Genomic DNA, 20,461 nt, shown 5'->3' on the forward strand with positions numbered 1-20,461 from the left:
TGTTTCTCACGCCTCATGGTGGAGACGATATCCATGTTTAGGCTGATGTCTTATTTCATATGTCATGTCTGTGGTTATGCTGCATGTCTGCCATGTCCATTTGCTCTGTCCCTTCTGTCCTCAGGTGTTTAGTTGCTCCACTTTCTACGTTCCTTGGCTCCATTAATATATGAGTGTTTTCAGTTGTACCTCATTGTCTCCCCGCTTGTGTATGTGTCTCGTCTGGTGACAGTTGGTTACTTGCATGTAACCTCGCCTGGTGGTCAGGTCCATGTAGTTTTCAAGTCTTATTTCAAATGCGAGTTTGAGAAGTTTCTGACGGACCTTGTTTATCCTTGTGCCTCACCTCTCCATACCTCTACCTGTCGGGACTATTCGTCCTGTAACAAGCTCACCCCGTCTACAAATCATGGCCATAATATGAGAGTGCATTTGTGCAAACATACATGGTGAAAGCAGAACTCTGTGACGGAGCAACTCCGATATGGACCACTCACCACCAAAAGAGCAGATATGTGGCCAATAAAATAAAATTAGTTTGCGACCATCGCACTGGTAACTGTGCAGAATTATCACAAAATGCAGGAGTAAAACCAGAATGCATTTAAATAAAACGAAATACTACAATGAGGCAAGATGAAGTAAGGGAAGCACGCTAAAGGTCTCGCCAATGGATTTAAGAGAGTGTGTGTGTGTGTGTGTGTGTGTGTGTGTGTGTGTGTGTGTGTGTGTGTGTGTGTGTGTGTGTGTGTGTGTGTGTGTGTGTGTGTGTGTGTGTGTGTGTGTGTGTGTGTGTGTGTGTGTGTGTGTGTGTAGCATGGTAAGAACACAAAAGGGAGGGTGAGGAACCGGGTAACCAGACTGGCAAGGTAAACAAAATAAAAAATAGATAAAAATAATAATAACTATGTTGACAAGCTTGCACACCGATGCACACACATCCGTATCATTACTTCCCGGCGTCCCCATTAGTGGCTTTAGAGGCAGCAGCCAATAGTGCTAACCTTTGGTGCTCCTTGCACACACACACACACGCACAATTCCACACAAACAAACAACCTCTCAGTCCTCTAACTGTGTAATAATGCTGCTTCTGATTTCATGCGCACCGATAAAACCTTAATGTCATCACTAACACACACACACTCATGCACAGACGCACGCGCTCCCTGTTTGTTGAGATAAGAGCATAATGCCATCTCTGTCTGGTGATAAAGTTCAAGGGGAAAACTAAAGCCAAGCCCTTGAAAAGTCCGATGAGCGGCACCAAGAAAAAAAAAAAAAAGGGTAAAAGGTAGAAGGAGAACACTATCTCATCCCAGAAGACAAACCAAAGGAGCATGCAGTATCTGAAAGATTTGACAAAAATAACAACGTTCACATTACTTTTCTTTTTTTTTTTTAATTTGCTGAAGAAGAAAAAAAAATGCGGTGTAGATGGAGTCATTGGCCAAAAAGAGCAAAGGGCATCTATATGTATACACTCGTAGGAAAACACAATACCAAAGAAAACAACCTTGACATAACCCTCTACATGTCTACAGTAGGCTGCATATCAACGCAGAACCCACTCATATCCACTGACTTTTAAAGAAACAAAACAAACTCTACCATCTCTGCAGTGACAGACTTGTAATTGAAAATAATTAATAAAAAAAGGTCTCATATACCATAAAAGTTGTGAACCATTTTTTTTTTTGTTTATTTTTTTTTTAATGTGTATAATAAGAATGTGAATTATAATTGAAATAAACATTTAGCATAGTCTCCTTCTACCTAACATGTAAACGATGGGGGCTCTGGCTAATCCAGTCAACTTTCACTGTATTGCTTGCAACTGCACGCTATATTTTAATATGATTACTTTGTTGATTGTTTATGAGCTTTTGGAATAATAGAGTTGAATATTTTGAAGGTTTGATGATAGAATGTAAATGTCAGTGCACAGAGGGAGGAGCTTCTAACATTCTAAGATGCAGCACTATATTCTGAAAGAAAAAAAAAAATGGTTTGTGCACGTTCACATTTGTGGATTCTTCTTTGTTTTGCTCTTGCTCAGGCGTGGCCAACCAGTCGGAGACCAAGAGCTACAAAAGTTCCGGTGGCACTACAACGAGCCACATTGTACACATGTGGGCTCACAAATAAACTCCCTCTCTCACACAAACACGAAATGACATAAAGTGTGAATACATACATAATGTATAATAGATCTCCATATGGAATTACAAAAGTTAGACAACAGTTGGCAAGGCGTGGATTTGCAGCATCAGCAGGAATACGTTTATCCCCTCGGCCCTCACAACTGTGCAGGAACCATCTGCAAATTGCAAGAATGCTACCACAGCTTAGACAGATACTACAAACCATGTATCACTATCAAAACAAGTGTTGTAGTGTGGTCAGGTGAAGGCTGCTGTCATTTTGGTGACATTGCAGTGAATACCAGGCATGCTATTAGGTGTTTTTGTGGTATCTGTCTTCACTTTTGCAGCGGTTTGTAATTTGCAGACGGTCCCTGCACTCTGGTCACACGGCAGGCTGCTCATCTAGAACAACGTTGTTTCTGCTGCTCCAAAGACATCGACTTTTGGCAAAAATGAGCTTGAAGCATATTGTCACTACACCGATGGGAAAGAGGCATTTTTGTGTTGATGACGTTTCGTTAAAGAGTTATTGATACCGTAACTTTACCAAGCTGCTCTCAGCAGGTGTGTCTGTCTCTGGGTCTAATCCACTAATTAACTCCAACTTCTTCACAGACCTGCTCCGTGACATATCTCAAGTGTTGTTCTCCCATCGTTATTATCTGGTTCAGGTTAAAATCTGTGACAACGTGAGTGAGAGGGACGTTGCGCTCATGGTGCTGTGCTCTGAGTGATGCGTTTAGGTACGAGTAAAGAAAATCTGAACTCCCAAGTTTCGCACGAGAACTATTTATAGTTGGAAGAGCCGCACTCCGATGATTTCAGTTAATGGCTCTAAGAGCCGTATACTGACAGGCAAAGAGCCACATTGGACTCGTGAGCCGCAGGTTGGCCACCCTTGCTCTAGCTGCTTTGTTTTAGAGAATCCATTTGTGCCTGCTCACATGTTCTCGTTACCTCCCCTATTCATTTGCTCTTGACAAGTCCGTCCTTCCCACTCTGCGTTATCAATTTATGCCTCCTCATCTGTCTCTTCTTTCCAAGTCACTTTTCTGAATCACTGACCTGCGCCAAGGAATAAATACAAACGTCAAAACAATAAAGGCTCCAGTCACGAGTGTAAAATTAATTGTAGTTAAATGAAAAATCAATAGGGTCTTGTGTATAGTCACCGATCTGCGTCATTTGTTTCTGACACTGAAACAAAGAAGCGACTGACCGTATTGGTCATATTTAATTGGATCTGGACAAACTTTAATTTTCTTTATGTATACTTTGGCTCACTTACCTCAATTAGATTACATCATAATTTGAATTTGACTTATTTTCTGCAAGCACTTTTACCAAATAATAATGTTTTTTTTAAAGCTATCATTGTAGTTCAATCCTCTGGTGTTTTCTTTATTAGGAGTTTTTGCATCTAAAACTACGAGGGGGGTGGGGTAGGGGGCAACCTCTTCATCATAACACTCCCACACTTTCACACTTGCCTATATAGGGTGAACAGTGGTCTTCCGTTCACTGTCTTTCCTTTCTGAATTCATTCCATCCATTTTACATCCTCTACATGCTCCATGATTAGAAAGGTCAGCATTTGCTTTATGTGCTTAGTTGGAAAAGATGTTACAGCCACATAAGACAACGCGTGTGTGTGTGTGTGTGTGTGTGTGTGTGTGTGTGTGTGTGTGTGTGTGTGTGTGTGTGTGTGTGTGTGTGTGTGTGTGTGTGTGTGTGTGTGTGTGTGTGTGTGTGTGTGTGTGTGCGTGCGTGGCCAAGCAGAATGTGAGCTCAGCAAGTCAAAAACCTGAACTGCCCACAACCGTCACTGTCATTTTCTACCCTACAATTTTTTCTGGCAAAGCCAAACACAAGGTGAGTGGTTAATGTGGGAAAGGTTCAGTAAAAGGTTGCGCTCGACAGAAAAGCCCAGGAAGCTGCTGGCATTCGCGTGCCAGTAAGCAGAAGAACCAGCAGGTGAAGGACACAAGCAAGTGGATATTTGAAGTTTTGGAACTGAATGAAACAAAGCCACGTCGTTACATATCTGCACTCTGTTTCCATTATCTTTAAAAGACGTTGACATTTGGAAAATAGTGCAGGGAGAGAGCGAGGCTTTATGTGGAAAGTCTGCAGCAATTTCCAGTCAACTAAATTTCAAGTCTTCAGTCAAGATGCAGAATAAATGCCTTGACCCAGTAACGTCAGAAAATGTGGTACTAAAACTGCCTGAATGACGGGAGAAAATGACACACTGACACTGTCATCCACATTGTTAAAGATTGAAGAATAGGCGATGCTGTGGGATTCATTTGTCTCCTGAATTCAGACATCAAGCTTCAGACATAATATAATATAATATAATATAATATAATATAATATAATGTACAATAATATAATATAATATAATATAATATAATATAATATAATATAATATAATATAATATAATATAATATAATATAATGTCCTGCTGAAAGTAGTATCCTTTTTCTGACTATAACTGACAGCTCACATGGACTCTCCCAGTCATATATATTTCATGGCTCTTGGGTCCAAAATGAATCGGGGGTAATTCATTATAAACTGTAGAGGAATCATGCACATGGTGTTGATGAGAAAATACATATTCATCAGTGCCGATGCAGCAAACGGAGAATCACAACATCTGATTTAAGGCTCCATTAGCAGCAGAAACCTGTTAATCTCAACCCTTCTGGGAGAACCATAGAGAATGAATTAAAAGGGCCATATCATGTAGGTCTGTATATTGTTTTTTCCTCGAGTTTCAGCTGAATTATTTGTGTGAGATTTATGGGGATATTGTGCATATCGTTAGCTTAGCCCTTGATTCAAGAGGGTACCTGACAGTTTAGTTGGTAAGCTACATAAAGTAGAAGGCACTTTGCGTCATCGTTGGAACCTAAAATACTAATATTTCTTTTTCACAGAAAACAAAAGCCTCTTTTCTTTAAGTGAATCACGCAAAGACACGGAAACTTGAACATTAATTTACCAGGATTCAATTTTTAAGAGCTATCATTTTTGTTTTAACCCAACATATACATTAAGGGAATGGATTTGACAACGCAGGCAAACTTATTTCTGGGGTCTGTGTTAAAACACTATATTTTCATTCTGTTCTTTTCACTGCTCACTCTCAGTCAAGACAAAACACTTGTCTTCCAACAGAAGGTGTTTTGATGAATGTACAGTTTGGAGAAATGACAATTAAAAAGAGACCTTATCAGTGAGAGCCACCCGTTTTGGTGAAGCACTCAAACTGGAGTCAAATACTAATGACAGAGCTGCTCATTAAGTACTCTGTTTCAGATGAGGACTCTGCAACCGTTATGACCAAAATATCAACTCTCCTATTTTGCTCAAATATTACTGACATATTTTGGGTCAACCGGCCCCAAAGGATATTTGCCTCTCGAGAATGATTTCCATAAAATTGTTGACCATGGTTTGTGTTAACTTCCCTGCGTTGCTGTTGGAGCTGCTTCACCAAGGCATGTTAACAGACACAGCACGACATCCGTACTTCTGATAGTTCAGTGCATCTAGTTCTACCATCCTTAACAGGTCTTTAAATGCAACCAATTGTACAAGCTAAATTAAGTTAAGCTCGGATCTCAAGAAAACAGGCTTCATTTGATTCCGCCAGACTTTAACTGCTAACTTTTTTTTTTCCCCAAACAAGATGTGATTACTCTTTGGAAGAAGTATTTCAGAAGACTTACTTCATTTTCTATGAAAGTTTCTGCACTGATATGTTCTCTTATTAGTACATGTACATTGCAGTTAAAAAGACCGAGATGAACAAAAAAATAATGGGTGAAAACAACAGCAAGAAACATGCTCACAGAGGTAAAAAAAAAAAAAAAGAAGAAGATTACAATCCTGAAGCTACGACAGCTCAACAACTTTTTCAAACGGCAGTTCCCAACAGAGCCACCCACCGACTGTAACAACAAAACTCCACCCACTGAATAAAATAACTTCCAAGTTCCTCGTGCTCCAAATGCGTTTTCTTCAGGCTATTCCAGACATGGGAGAAAAGAAGCATAGATCACAGGGCCTTTATATGCCACTTCTGTCTGAGTTTGGGGAACTGTCAGCAAAAGAAGGAATATACAGACCTGATCAAAGATACATAAATAAGAAAGCTGTCCCAGGTTGGTGTTACAATTCATCAAGTGTCTGAGCCAAGGAGACGGAGCAGCCAACAAACTGAGATGAGGCGTTGTGCTGGAATTTCTGGAGTTTTTTTTTTTTTTTATTGTTGTTGTACTGTCTACGATTCATACAGATCTATACATCAGCAAATCTCCGTATGTTGTGTTGACCACTTTAACCACTTGAGGCACTATTTTCCTTTGTCAAAATTACAAATTATTCATCATTGCTCAAGCAAAATCCCGAGCTTGATATTGGTGAAATTCTTGTCTCTTTTTGTGAATGACACTGAGCATGAGCTTTACTTCAGCAGAAACTTTTGCAGGGGATGCAGCCTATTCATTATTCATCATGTTTTATAAAGATTTATTTATTTCTTTTGTCATGTTTCATTTGTGACATCTGTCATCCCTGGAATAAGCTTGGATTATTTGACGGTCCTTCAAGTAAGAAATGTCAGTTAAAGAGAAAATAGTCCCAAAAAAGGCAGCGGTTTTAAATTTTAATGCCATTAAGTTCAAATGGAAAAATTTATATTTCTATTTCTTTGCATATCTAATATGGCATCTGTGCTTGAGCGCGCATGAGTGCGTCTATGCTTGCCTGCGTGCGCGCATAAGACAGTAAGGCAAAAGACAATCTATCAGACTAATTTCTAACTCAGGCAGTATTTCATCATACAATTCTGAAATTGTGGTCCTTTTTGTTCATATGCAAGTCACACTGTTGTGTTTTTTCCGTGCTGTTGCAGCAGGACACAATGCATGAAGAGTAGTGAAAAAGAAAAACCCAACATAAATAGAGAAAAAAATAAAAATCGTGAGAAAGCTATTGTAGCCAAATGTGATGCAAAGCACAATATCTTACTGTGTTTCTGGATATTCTAGTTTACACATAGCAAAATCACAATATTGCATTATTGGTACATTTCACATATAGGTTGTGATTGTACTATGCAATTTAGATCACTGTTTAAAGTTTCCAAATATAATTTAGAGGATGGCACTTTTGGCAGTAGCGAGCAATTATTCCTCACAGTTTAAACATCGTGGTCACGTCCTTATTCCTCTGGTCATCGCCTCAATGTAAGCGGCAGAAGAACTCAATATGCCACCTAGTGGTGACAGTGGTATTGCAAGACTCAATGGGCAGTGCTGAGTTGATTGACATATTTGATTTCTCTGGAATATAATATCACATTTTTATTTTCAATATCTTTTTGAATGAAAACAGTCATCAAGTATGGACTTATACCTCTTCCGTTGTCTCTGCATCATGGTACAGCATTTACAAACAACTGATATATTTCACCTGCACTAATCCTCCACATATGCAATTTAAATGAGTTTACATTGTGTAGTTGGTCCAGTATGAGTTGAGTAAGTCCAGGGAATCCATTCATAACTCACAATCAGGAATGTTTTAATAAGGCAATTGTCCTAGGGCAAGAAATTAACTTCTGCTTTTCTATCTACATGAAATGGGTCAAATATTGAGATGTATGCACCAACAAACAGCTTTTCTGCCAGTGGCTATGACCCTCACCCATAAATATGAGATGGGAAAAAATAAGACAAGAGAGCATAGAGATGTTAAATAATGCAGCAAATTGAATGAGCATTTTGTCAAAGAATATGTTAATAACTGAAATGCAGGGAAGCGCATTGAGGGGGGGGGGGGGGGTCAAAAGATTATTCTTTTTCTGGTTCATCGAAAATAAAGGTTATAAAGCATACAATTCACAAGATGCAAGGGCAATGAAGTGAGCAAACTTTATGGTGTTGGATGGTATTTTTACCCTTCAGCCAATACTTAAATTTGTTAGTTTTTCTTGGGTTTACTTTGTTTTACAGAAAAAATAAGAATCCAAAAAATAAAGAATTCTAGAGTAAAAAAAAAAAAAAAGTTTATTTATTGTATCAGTCTGAAATAAAATAAGATGTCTGATGGGAACTGAGACAATCTAGGTCTAGACAATTTAGACGGCATTGCATACACATTTACATCATCTTTTCTTTTTTTTGCCCTTGGGAGGAAAGTGTAGAACCCAGAGAAAACCCACACGTGAACAAAAATCCTCCCCAAGCCCAGACTTGAACCAGCGATATCTTCACTGTGAGGGAAGAGTATAGAGACTAATGTTGATTTCAAAGATGGGAAATTGTTTTAACACATCATTGGGGATCTGAAGGTTAAATCCAGGCTCCTTAGTGGACTCACTTTGTGTTGCAGTTTATGACTTTCACTTTCCTCATGAACACTGTTGTTCTGCCAAGTCTTGTAATATTGAAATAACTTCCATCTACCGGGTGTGACGCACCTGAGTGGGCAGTGCTGTCTATGGCAAACTGTCTTACAAATAACTTTGATTGAGGAAAACCAAGTCTCCAAGTGTCTTCCTGTGATTAAGCTTTCACGTCTTACTCCACCCCTCTCTCCATTCACCGTCTTGCCAGGTAGAAAGAGACAGACAGACAGACAGAGAGACAGAGAGACAGAGAGACAGAGAGAGAGAGAGAGAGAGAGAGAGAGAGAGAGAGAGAGAGAGAGAGAGAGAGAGAGAGAGAGAGAGAGAGAGAGAGAGAGAGAGGTAGATATACTGTATCTACAATCATCAGTCTTATCCCCCCCATCTTCACCATCCCCACACACTTCATCCTTGAAAACCCTCTTCACTTGATGTCTGACTAAATGACTGCTTTGTCAACCTTCCCAATGGAAAGAGAGAGAAACTCCAGAAAACTCATTTGGCTTCTGCTCACATACTAAAATGGAGGCAGGCGTCCTCATATTGTATAATAGCTCAAGCAGTTTTCTACAACTACTGTAGATCAGATCTCATGGTACAAAGGAATGAATGATAAAACAACAACATTCAATCATTGATTTCCATTTTGACTACATTAATCCTCCCCCTTTGTTTGACCTGCAGTCTTATTATCTATTTCAAGCTAATTCCCAGGTCATTTGTGGTTTCAGGGGGTCATTGAGGTAAATCGGAACAAAGCCTCTACCGGATACATTTGCATAAAGAACATATTCAAGTTTCTTACAAATTTTCACTCACACACACGTGAACGTGTTTTTCCAACTCAGGACTACATGTCTATTCTATCTATTTCCACCTGCATTTTTATTGTTTTTCATGTCTTGGAAGTCTTGTTCTTGCTGCCTTGCCTACCGCTTAGTGTCTTTTATGTGCTTCCCCACCTGCCTGCTGGTGTGTTTGTTTTATTCCCTGTACACCAGACTGTGACTGATTTCAGCAGGTTCACTGGTGGTTAAATCTGTAGGAAGAAAGGTCAAAGAAAATAAGACAAAAACAACTGGTTGTTTCCATTTAGTGCTTCCCTGGCTTCTGTGAGCAGGCCGCTATCATCGAAACAGCTTGGCAAAGGGAATTATTCAGTCTTGTGTTAAAACTATTATTCCTTTCCACAAAAATGCATCCAAACTATTTTCTGAGGAGGTTTCACGAGTACATAACCTTGTACGATGACGTCACAGAGGCTCTGTAATACCATCAAAAAATCCTAATGCAACACTTAAAGTACTAAGACTACATGGGCATGGTCACAAAAACATGGTGCTACGCAAACACGGACTATAACACACACTCAATCACAGAATAACAGCCCATTTTTCACCCCCTTCTTGTCACGCCTCCAACCAAATTAGATTGTGATTGCTCTTTCCGAGGTCACTTTTAATTAAACTGAGATGAGAACATGACACATGGGATTAAGCCCCATCCTACCACTTCAAATTATGAATTTATAACTAATGCAGAAGCCTCTTGCTTTCAACCATGACCTCCATATCATTTACGCATAGGAGCAAAAGGAACTCCTCTAATTGTCTTTCTCTGCAGAGATAAAGAGCGAGGCGGGAGGGGTGTGACAGTGTGCATGTGGGTCCGTGTGTTTTTATTAACATGTGTGAGTGTGGGAAGTAGTTGAAACACATGTAAAGAAATGAATCTATTTAATATTCTTTTATAATGTAAGTTGCTCTATTTAACTCAGCTTGTGATTGCCTATCAGAGACAAATAACGATGGAGACCAGAAGAGCAGAAGGAAAGTAAAGAATATATACATATCCGTGAACCATTCAGTGTTTCACCAGGGTCCAGGGAAGCCACTATAATTTCCACTGATCTGGTTTAACAGAATCATGGGGAGCTTATATGAACACGCAATGAGCCTGATGACATGATTATTACATGTGTCCATTCAAGACAAAAAGCCCTCCAAAATACACTTAATTACTTAGAGTATGTACTCTGGTCAAACAAAGATGACTGTTCCACCATTTATTACGTATTAGTAGAGAGTCCATGAATGCTAATGCAATCTGACCAAGTTCAAGGAGGATATCAATTCCCGACTGATTATAGTCCGGCAAGATCCCCAGTTACTTGCACAACTCATTTCCATTTCTCTACCGAAGCTTTAAGATCTCCAAGATGTGCTAACTTTTCAATAAACACTGCCATGAGGGTCATATAAAATTAAAGGTGTGGTTAGCCTGTGACTCAGACACAGGGAAAAGAAAAAAAGACCAAACTGCTGCTCGTAGCATTTCTTCACCTGCTTCATTGATTAAAAAAAAGTGGTGCAGAAAACATGTGTCCCTCACCTCAGTGATGAATGCCTTGGCTGTCGCTGGGCTCATGAACAGGATGGCTCTTCGTAGCGTATCGCGATATCGGTGGAGCTCTTCCACGCGCATTGTTCTGAAAAGACTGGTGATCATCATGTTGATATTCGATTCCACCTTCTGAAGGGACACGTCCATACCCTGCTGAGACGTCCGGTCCAGGAAGTCTTCAATGCCACGGATATCTGAAGAAAAAACAAACAAAAAAAAAAAACAAAGAGATAAAAATAAATTTAAGCAGTGTTTGGTTTGCAAAGTACGTCATGGATCAAAACACAACATTTTAAAGGATTATTTTACACTTTTTAAAATTGCCCAGGGCGCAATTTCAACAGGCTGACAACTATCAGCTCCTGCAGTTAAAACCGGACCAACATCGTGGCTCGGACCCAAACCTTCTCTTTTATTACTGTTCAGGGAAATGTATTTCTGAAAACAAATAGTTTGTGCAGCCGAAATGTCAGCCAGGTCCGCCACTGCTCAGGACATTTGCATTACTCACATTTCATCCTCTGTATTGACTCGAGCTGACACTTTAGTCATCAGGACAGTGCATCTGTCAGCAATGAAAACTCTCTTTATAGATAAACTTTCACAAATATCTTTAAATGAACAAAGACTGCAAAATAAAAGCAGACAGCAGAAGGCTTGGTTTTAATGCATGGAGATGTGTAGACCACTCCACCCAGGATCCAGAATTGCAGTTTTCAGTTCGATATCAGGGCATATTTTCTTAAATGTGTAATTCACAGCAATTTAATATGAATTTTAGGACGCAAAATGGTGATTCAAGGGCAAAAAAGCCATTTTATTATTATTATTATTATTATTATTATTATTATTATTATTATTATTATTATTATTATTGTTATTATTACCACAAATAATTTGCAAAATATACCATACCACGATAACACTATAGAACTAAATATTCTTGATAGAGTTAAAGAGTTTTTATTCAAGTACCAACCACTATAATTATCTCTATTAAGAGTTATTTGTGTATGGTAACATTACTGGTACCAGTTTTTTTAGTCCAACTTGTCCATTCTTAATGAGCTACATTGCAGGTCAAGGTAATCCTAATTAAGGCACTTTGGTTGAGCCCAGCGCTAATGATGTCAGAGGATATGAGCGCGTATGTGTGTGTAGCTGTGCTTCACATCTACCTAATGGTCTATTTGATATGGAAAATGGATGACAGCATCGTCATTGCCAGTGTCACGACTGGGCAATTAAGTGGATTGATTAGAGTTGTTAGGGGCTCGAGGGCTGGGGTGATAGTGTGATTTCATCAAAGCCAAATTTTTAGAGGTTTAACAACACATTAAGAGGAGAAATACTGAGCAATTCTGAGCAGAGACACGCATCACATCCACCAGCTGTAACAACATCAAGCAGACTGTGAGTTCAGGAGGTCAGGCAAGGATAGTGGGAGGCATTTTGGATGGCATCTATGACTCAGATATCAAATCAACACCTTTTCCCACATGACGAAACTAATGAATTTGATGTTATTCGTATCGCACCAATTACAAGACAGTCATTTCAGAAGATCTTGACATTTAAATAAAATATAGAAAATGTGACAAAAGTAATAGTATCATATCGGTAAAAGATTCTTTTTTTTTCCTCTCGTGCAATGTCATCTTCTTCACCGAGCATGCACACAGGGGAACAACAACACAGACATACAGAATAGGCAGATGCAGAACTCTGAAAGACAACAGCTGTTCACCCAGGACTTTTACACAGATCTGTGTTTTGTATATACGCACGCGTCTGCACGTCACACTGCAGTTGTGTTTTCTAATTATCAATCAACATATGCACTCAATTTTACAGTTATGAATTAACAAGAGGGGGGGGGGAAAGGCACCCACTCTGGCTTAGCACCTGATTATATTATTGTTTTTGCTTGAATACTATTTGCATATTTATGCTGTAGAATTGTGAAAACCGAAAAAAGGTAAAAGAGCAAACCAAAACAAATCTCCACGGTCTAAACAAGACCTCCTCGATCTGTCAGTGAGTGCAGTGTTATCAAGACATTCTTTTCCAGCTGCTTTTACTAATTAGCAGAATTAATTAATTGTTAACAGAAGGTACTCAAGCGTGTCTAAACAGTCACAGCAACCCAACCATCACCAAAAATGTAACCAAAATATTGCTCATGAGCTACAAAACATCACTTGGCAGAACAAAAACCCCAAAGTATGTATGTAATCCTAGTGTAGTTAAACAACTAAAAACAAATATCACTAACAATAACTGTTCTAGTTACTAGTGGTTCTGTCGTTTACTTAAATCAAGGCAAATTTCTATTCACTTGCTCATTCTAATCAATACATAATAAGTCAATGTAATCATTATTTTGCACATATGCAGAAACTCACACCGACAACAACTTTATTGCAATTATATTAATTCCCGATTCGTAAAGCACCAACATCATCATGACCTTTGGCTTTTATAATCAATGCCAAGCTCTGCAAACATTCTACATCTTCTGATTCATGTTCTCTGCTGGTAAACATTTGTAAATCAAAACAAAAAAATCTAAACACTTGTTTTCAACAGTGTAAGAAGGGGCTGATTAATGCAGAGTGAGAGCATCATGCTTTGTTGCATAGTCTTTGGCACTGTTTTTGTGCTAGTCGTTAATTAATTCTCTTATGGCAGTCCATTTTCACCAACATGCACTTCCCTAATCAGTCACAGTGTTTCCACATGTAGTCTTGCTATTTAAGTGACTGTGCTCTAGCCTTCTTTGCAGCATCGCACCTGCTCATCTGCCTGCCAGCCATTTTTTTTTCTGTCTGCCCAGAGGGTCAGTCTGGCTTTACTTACCATCATTAATCCATTTTCCACCCTGGCTTACAGTACAGGTTGTGTCAAATGCATTCGCCTTGCTCCACTCTGTCCGGAGCTTAACAAACAAACCCAACTGTCTCACCGCATATGGCTCATTCATACTTATGGCTGTGAGTACTTTACAGTGTAGGTCTATTTATAAATTACTTATGCAAGCAATGGTGTGAGGAATCTGAAAATGTATATAGGCTATAAACAACCACAAAGTAGACTGTCAAAACATTGCATAATCTGTTGTTAAGGATCTAATTAAAGTGGAGATTTTATGACCAACATGCAGGACCACCTAAAGGACATTTAATATTAGCTTATAGCTTGTGAAAGGAACTTTGTTCATTAAATATGAATGACCAGACGTAATGAGTGTGAAAAATAACAAAAACACATTGGAACCAGAGCATTGTTACTAAACATGCATAGGGGGCCTATATAAAGGGCACAGGCAAGTTATGTGTGACATGTGAAGATAGTGCAAGGTGGGAGACCAATACCTCGACCAAAAAAAAAAAAGGGGGGGGGGGGGGGCAATTAACTTTCAAATGCGGACATATCCCGGTTAAATTTCATCAATTTATAGTCAAAAGCATCCTCATACCGGACATCAAAGTTTGGTTGAGCTCCTGCCTCCTGCCTGCTCAAAGGACAAGATATGAGCGTGCAGCTTCCCACTGCTGAGCAGATCATTGACTGTCGAGACACTTTCCATCAAGGAGCTTCGGGACACGGTAGCGGATAAAGAGACGGGTAAAATTGCCACCAACCTTGCCCACCCAGGCAACCATCTGTTTGAGAAACATTCCTCTGGGAGACAGTAGCGCTCCATTAACACCATGATCACCCATCACCTCAACAGCTTTTTCCCTCAAGCGCTGTCACCTTACTCAGCCACTCCTCCTGAGTCTTCCAAGCAAAGACACATTGTGTATTCCCACAGTCCCAGGACTTTTCATCTAACAGAGATGACTGTATCATCGCTGCTATGTTATCCTCCACTACCTAAGTGGTTTTTGCAAAATTTTAAAACCCTTTGAAGGGTCTTATATCTTATGCATCACATTCAGTGCACACTGAGTATCTTCAGAGGTCCAGCCATGAGGATTTTAACAAAGAATCATCACATTTTATTTCCTCAGGACTGGAACATCATGTCGACATAGGGAGAGCGGAGTGCACCTGCAATGTGTGCCACCATCCATTGCCATGTTTCTGCAACAACTACGAATAAACAAACCAAAAAGCAGATGATCCTTGAAAGACCTTTGTTACTTCTGTCAAGTGTTGCAGCCTTCACATATGTTTGAAAGTGTGAAGGGTAAGTGGTTTGTATGCCTGTGCAGTGTGTGTGTGTGTGTGTGTGTGTGTGTGTGTGTGTGTGTGTGTGTGTGTGTGTGTGTGTGTGTGTGTGTGTGTGTGTATATTACAGTATATCATTGCCACTTTGTTCATCTAGTAAGTTCACATCTTTGTTTCTAGAAATATTCAAAATCTCAAAGCGGTGGACCTGCACTCTAACAAAACCCAGACTTATGTTAGATATGTATCAATTAATGTATTTATGTTTGTATTATTTTGTTAATATTGGAGAGAAACATAATTCACGCAAAGCTAAAAATACGTTATAAAAATAGTCTTTGAATTTAAATAGTTTGTGTGTTGAGTCGACATTAATTCCGTGGTTTTCCATGAATAAATATCCATTACAAGCTTCAATTTCCAGTAGAAAAAACAATGCGATTAATCACAATTAATTACAGCAGCTTGTGCAATTAATTAGTTAATTTTTTTAATCGATATATATATATATATATATAGTTGAGGGGGCATTATCAAGCTTATTGACTGAATTGGTTTTCATAATGAAGTTTGTATGTACTAATCGTCTCTGTTTGTCCGTTTCAAACCATTTGTCAGGCTTTCCTTCTCTTCCCTCGATCCCATTTATTCCCAAGTCTCTGGCTCGAAGTGAAAGCTAGAGTTAATGTAGTGTGGCAGCCAACAGCAAGCAGGGATTTCACCTGCATGTACCGACTAGCCCAGTGGCACTTCGTCTGTTCAGAAACCCCCACGATCTTCTCCCAAGCTTGCTCTGCCCTCATCCTTCACTTGTATTGTGGCTTTTCATCTCAAACCTCCCTCAGTTTTGCTATGATTCAATGTTGAGACAGGCTCTGTGTCATGTGTAATGTTGATCAAATACACAACGGAGACCAATAGCACCCCACCATATGTCAGAGCTAGCTTCCTTCTAATCTCAGTATTTGTCAACTAAATTTACAAGCAATTACTGCGATTTTGACATTAACCTTAAATGTTTTACTCTGCTAAATTCAACCTTACAAACACATAAGTAACATAAATGTATTTTTTAAATGCTAATCATTTATTATTTGATACTAATGTAAGTCATAAGAATATGTGAGGAATAAAAACCATATGCTTATATAATCAAAATGTAACATGGTTTTGTTAAAACTAGGGATGTCACAGCGCCCCTAAAGGCCTGGCATGTGTACTACATGCCCTGAAGCCTCGTGTTGAGCCGTGTTCATAGTGAGGTGTGGACGTTTTTTTTGGGAGAAGGCCAGGGAGGAAAAATATCATTTTTTCGTCGTGTGGATGTACCCTCAGTTTACAACAAGAGAAAGAGAAGAATTTTGATTCAATAAGTGAGTTTTACAATCATTTCTAACTAAACAAAGCTTCTGCCAATAGTGCTTTTAGCTTCAGACATCTTAGTTGTTCCAAAAAATAGACTATTGAGTATATTTGCAATAGCAATGTGAGTATCGGATCGGGAAAGTATCGGTATCGGGGGCAAAAAAGTGTGATCGGGACATCCCTAGTTAAAACTATGTTCATAATTTCAGGCTTTCAGGTACTTCACATTCACATCAATCACTGCAGGAGATTACACTAAGTACACCGGGGACCAAAGGTGAAGGACATACCAATGTGAACTTTACAGCATGGAGAAATAAAATGACCAACAGCCCATAAGTAGGTGTTAGCGCAGCCAGAGAAGTTCTCGTGAGAGTCAAGAGCGGGAAAAACATCAAACGTCTACAAATAAAATTCAGTCTATAGAAGTCTCTGGTTGTCTGTCAGAGCCTTCCTGTTACTCTGTTCTCCCTCATTCACTCGCTCTGACTTGCAAATCTCCTCAACCTTGAACATTTTGGAACTGTCCACTTTCAGTTTGCATCCTACTTTCCAGGTTTAGGTATTTCTTTTCTTAATCCTGTTGTAATTCAACTCTATGTTACTCCCATCAGGCCTTTTAAACTTGACTTTAATGACAACCCTTGAATCATTCTAATTTACCCGAAGCTTAAATTAGAATAACATGAGGCAGAAGATCTGTTTGTTCATCCATCCATGGTAAACGCCTGACTGAAGCTTTTCCTAATGCTTCCCACCAGAAAAAGTGACACATATATTAGTTTCACTCACTAGAAAAGTAAGACAATGGAGAAGCAGGGAAAATCTAGTTTAGTTTATCTTCTCAATCCCAATTTTACAGGATGATGTGGGCAGAAGCCACACGAGCAGCAGAATAATAATAATTATAAATGTAACACCATATCACCATACCATTACATTGAAATATAAGCTGCAGCACCCAGTCAGGTGGTCTAGGACATGTATATGTACAATTCCAATCAATAAAACATAAATGAAAATCATAGTATCTGCCACTGCAAATCAAAAACACAATACAAATTTATTTTAATTCAAGATGGGTCTTGTTTTATTTTCATTTTTTTTTTACAACAAATCTTGTATTTGTGAAAGGGTAAGCACCCTTCCAACTGAATTATGCTGCTATGCATTAGGTGTAATATTTGCATCTTAATCTCATTGGCAGGGATGCATAATTAGAAGGGGAGGTATTAAAAGTCATAATTTTGGCTCAGTGGCTCTAATGGTGTCCCCACCTGTTTTCTTTACACTGTGAGGTCACAACTCTTTTTGCTTGGTCTTTTCCCTCAACTGCCTTTGGGTATCCTTATCCCTGCCCCGGGCACTTCACTGTTGCATGGCTCACAATCAGCAATTCCTGAAATATGTACTGAGCCTTAAAAACGATTTTAGAAGAATAAGTCTAGAGTATTACTTTTACAGGTGCAGTTGTGTCTAAACAGGTTTAGGAACCAAGCCATTGGGATCTCAGCTTACTCTTGTAAGTTGATTTTCATATGGGAAATGAATGCTTTAGGCCCTTAAAGCATGAGTAGTCTACTCAAATGCCCCACACTCTTACAACCTTCTTTTCCTTTAGAGAGAAATGCCTATCTTCATCCACCACTCTTTTGCTCTTTCATTGTTTTTACCACAAAGCCTAAGGCATCACTCTTCCTAGAGTCCCCAAAAGGGAGCTTAACCAACACTTGTATAAAGAAATAAAAAAAAAATGAAAGACTCTGTAGGCTTGGCACATTTTAGGTGTGCAACACTTTCTCGATCTCTTCAAATTGTCCCTGCCTTTAAATACCCCCCTACACTCCAGATAACCATTGATCTGCTTTCTATATAACCTAATTGTATAAACTTTTGTCTTATCCCCTTGTCTCTGTTTGTTCCGCTTCACTTTTCTTCAGGATGTTTTCTTAAGTCGTCTTTCCTCCCCTCAGATTATGCCGAGTAGTCATTGTTGCTACTTGATGAGTGTCAGTACTTAGACGGACTATTTAATTTATAGCTATATTTTAAGTGGGTGCCAAATATTATCGAAAACAAATACTCTCAATTCTCACTTCCAGTGGCTGTTAGATTTGCTGATTCTTTTGTTTTGTTTTCCTGGGTTTGTCCCTGCTGCTGAAGACAATCCGCTGCCATCCCTGTATCTCTCCCAATATCCACATTCATGAAGATTGAAATCTATGCCTCAATATACATTTATCTATATTCATACTGCAATTTGCACTTTTTTTTTTTTATTTATTATTTTAGTAGGTCACATCATTCTTTGTTAAGCCTGTGAAGCAAAGTGAGAGGATTATCTATGTCTATTTTGGGTACAATACACTGTTGAGGGAAGGGAAGTGAAACAACAGTGATGCAACACAAAAGCATCCATGGCTGTTTTACCACCAAAATAACGTTTGTTGTGAAACATTGAGAAAGTGTCCATTGGAAATAGTGAGATTGGTTTAAATATGTGGAATCCCAGATTGAATTTCCTTTTCATACTGAATGACTGCTCTGCCCGTAAAGACCCCCCCCCCCCCCAAAAAAAAAAAATAAAATATTGAAATAAAAATACAAAACCTCACTTTGAATCAATCTGTCATACCTTACAATACTTAATATTTTGGTTTTGTTGAAGCCCCGTGTTTTATTACCTCCCGTCTTCTCTGATATCCAACTTTTTACTGCTAAAGACATTTTCCCAGCACTGACCTCCAAGGATGTAAACTACTACTCTGGGGTTATAGGCTTTTATAAAAGGTTTGGCACCCTTTATAGTTGTCTTAGTATTCATCTTTCCACTCGACTGCCTTTTTCTCTGCCCTGCCAAATCTGCTATGCCTTTAGATCTCTGTCCCTATCCCCTCTCTTCTTTAGTCTTTTGGTTTCCCCTTATACATTCACAATTTCTTATATCTTTTTTTTTTTCCTGTCTTGCTCTCTGTCTCCTCCTGAGTAGAAATTGTTCAAAGTAAGACATGCTCTCCTGGTATAAAGCTTGTAGATCTTTGCTGTTTGTCTCGAGTGTTGTTGTTTGCCTGGATTCCTCAGAATCTTCCGTTCTCAACAACTTTTGAATACCTCTCATAGCAGAGCTATTACTTCATCACTCCTTCTCTCACCCTACATCATTTTAACTGCTACATCGGTCTCTACCATTTGTCATTATTTTGTCTCTGCATACAAACAAGTTCAAGTTTGTTGATTATATTTTGGTCACTCTCTCATCACTGTCCTTTTTCATACAATTCATTCATAGTTCACAGATGAAACCCTCCCACTTGCTGGGATACTTCCTGCTGATGTTACCCTCATTAACATTCATATGTCGTCTCTGTCACACCTGATGTGAGGGTAAAGACCATTCATGTGAATTTTGTGTTAATATTACCCAGCCATAATGCTGGCTGTCCATCATAAGTAAAAAAAATAAATAAATTACTTAAAATATAATAAACCTTTAATTGCAGGACAGAATGTGCTCAGGAGGGAACAGCAACAAATTGGACCAAGTAAATGTGAGTAAAGGGAACAAAGCCAGTGAAGGCTTTATTTGGAGATCTACAAGACTTAGAAGATACAATCCAGTCCAAAGACTGTTCACAATGTGCCTGCAGTAAAAGCAAGGTTGGAACTTCAAACTCCAAAGCTGAGTTTTTCTTAGGGAGGGTTGTTAGTGAACATGTTGTTCTATTCAATAATGGAATCATGGACTTTGAACTACAGAGGAGAGATTTACCTTGGATTGGTCAAAAGTCTCTGATATAAAATGTCTTATTAGTCTCGACCTAAATCATCAACAGCATGTCAAGCAAACTTTATGGTAAAAAAAAATAGGTCTTCCTTATTCCAGTGTGCATTAACCAAAAGTTTTGCAGTTCAAATATGAAGGGAACTACCAGCCATTACATATAA

The 20,461-nt window shown here is 38.9% G+C and overlaps 1 protein-coding gene across 1 annotated transcript in view; it reads right to left on the reverse strand.

Annotated features, from left to right (window-relative positions):
* grid2 (glutamate receptor, ionotropic, delta 2) overlaps nucleotides 1–20,461 on the reverse strand; it is a gene marked incomplete at both ends in the record, with an annotated part of 512,472 nt that overhangs the window by 186,051 nt on the left and 305,960 nt on the right. The window contains one exon of the mRNA XM_080467951.1: nucleotides 10,964–11,169. Coding sequence (XP_080324077.1) covers nucleotides 10,964–11,169 — 206 coding nt within the window. The remainder of the gene's footprint in view (nucleotides 1–10,963; nucleotides 11,170–20,461) is intronic.

This window comes from Lipophrys pholis, assembly GCF_963383615.2.
Source record: "Lipophrys pholis genome assembly, chromosome: 7".
Lineage (NCBI taxonomy): Eukaryota > Metazoa > Chordata > Actinopteri > Blenniiformes > Blenniidae > Lipophrys > Lipophrys pholis.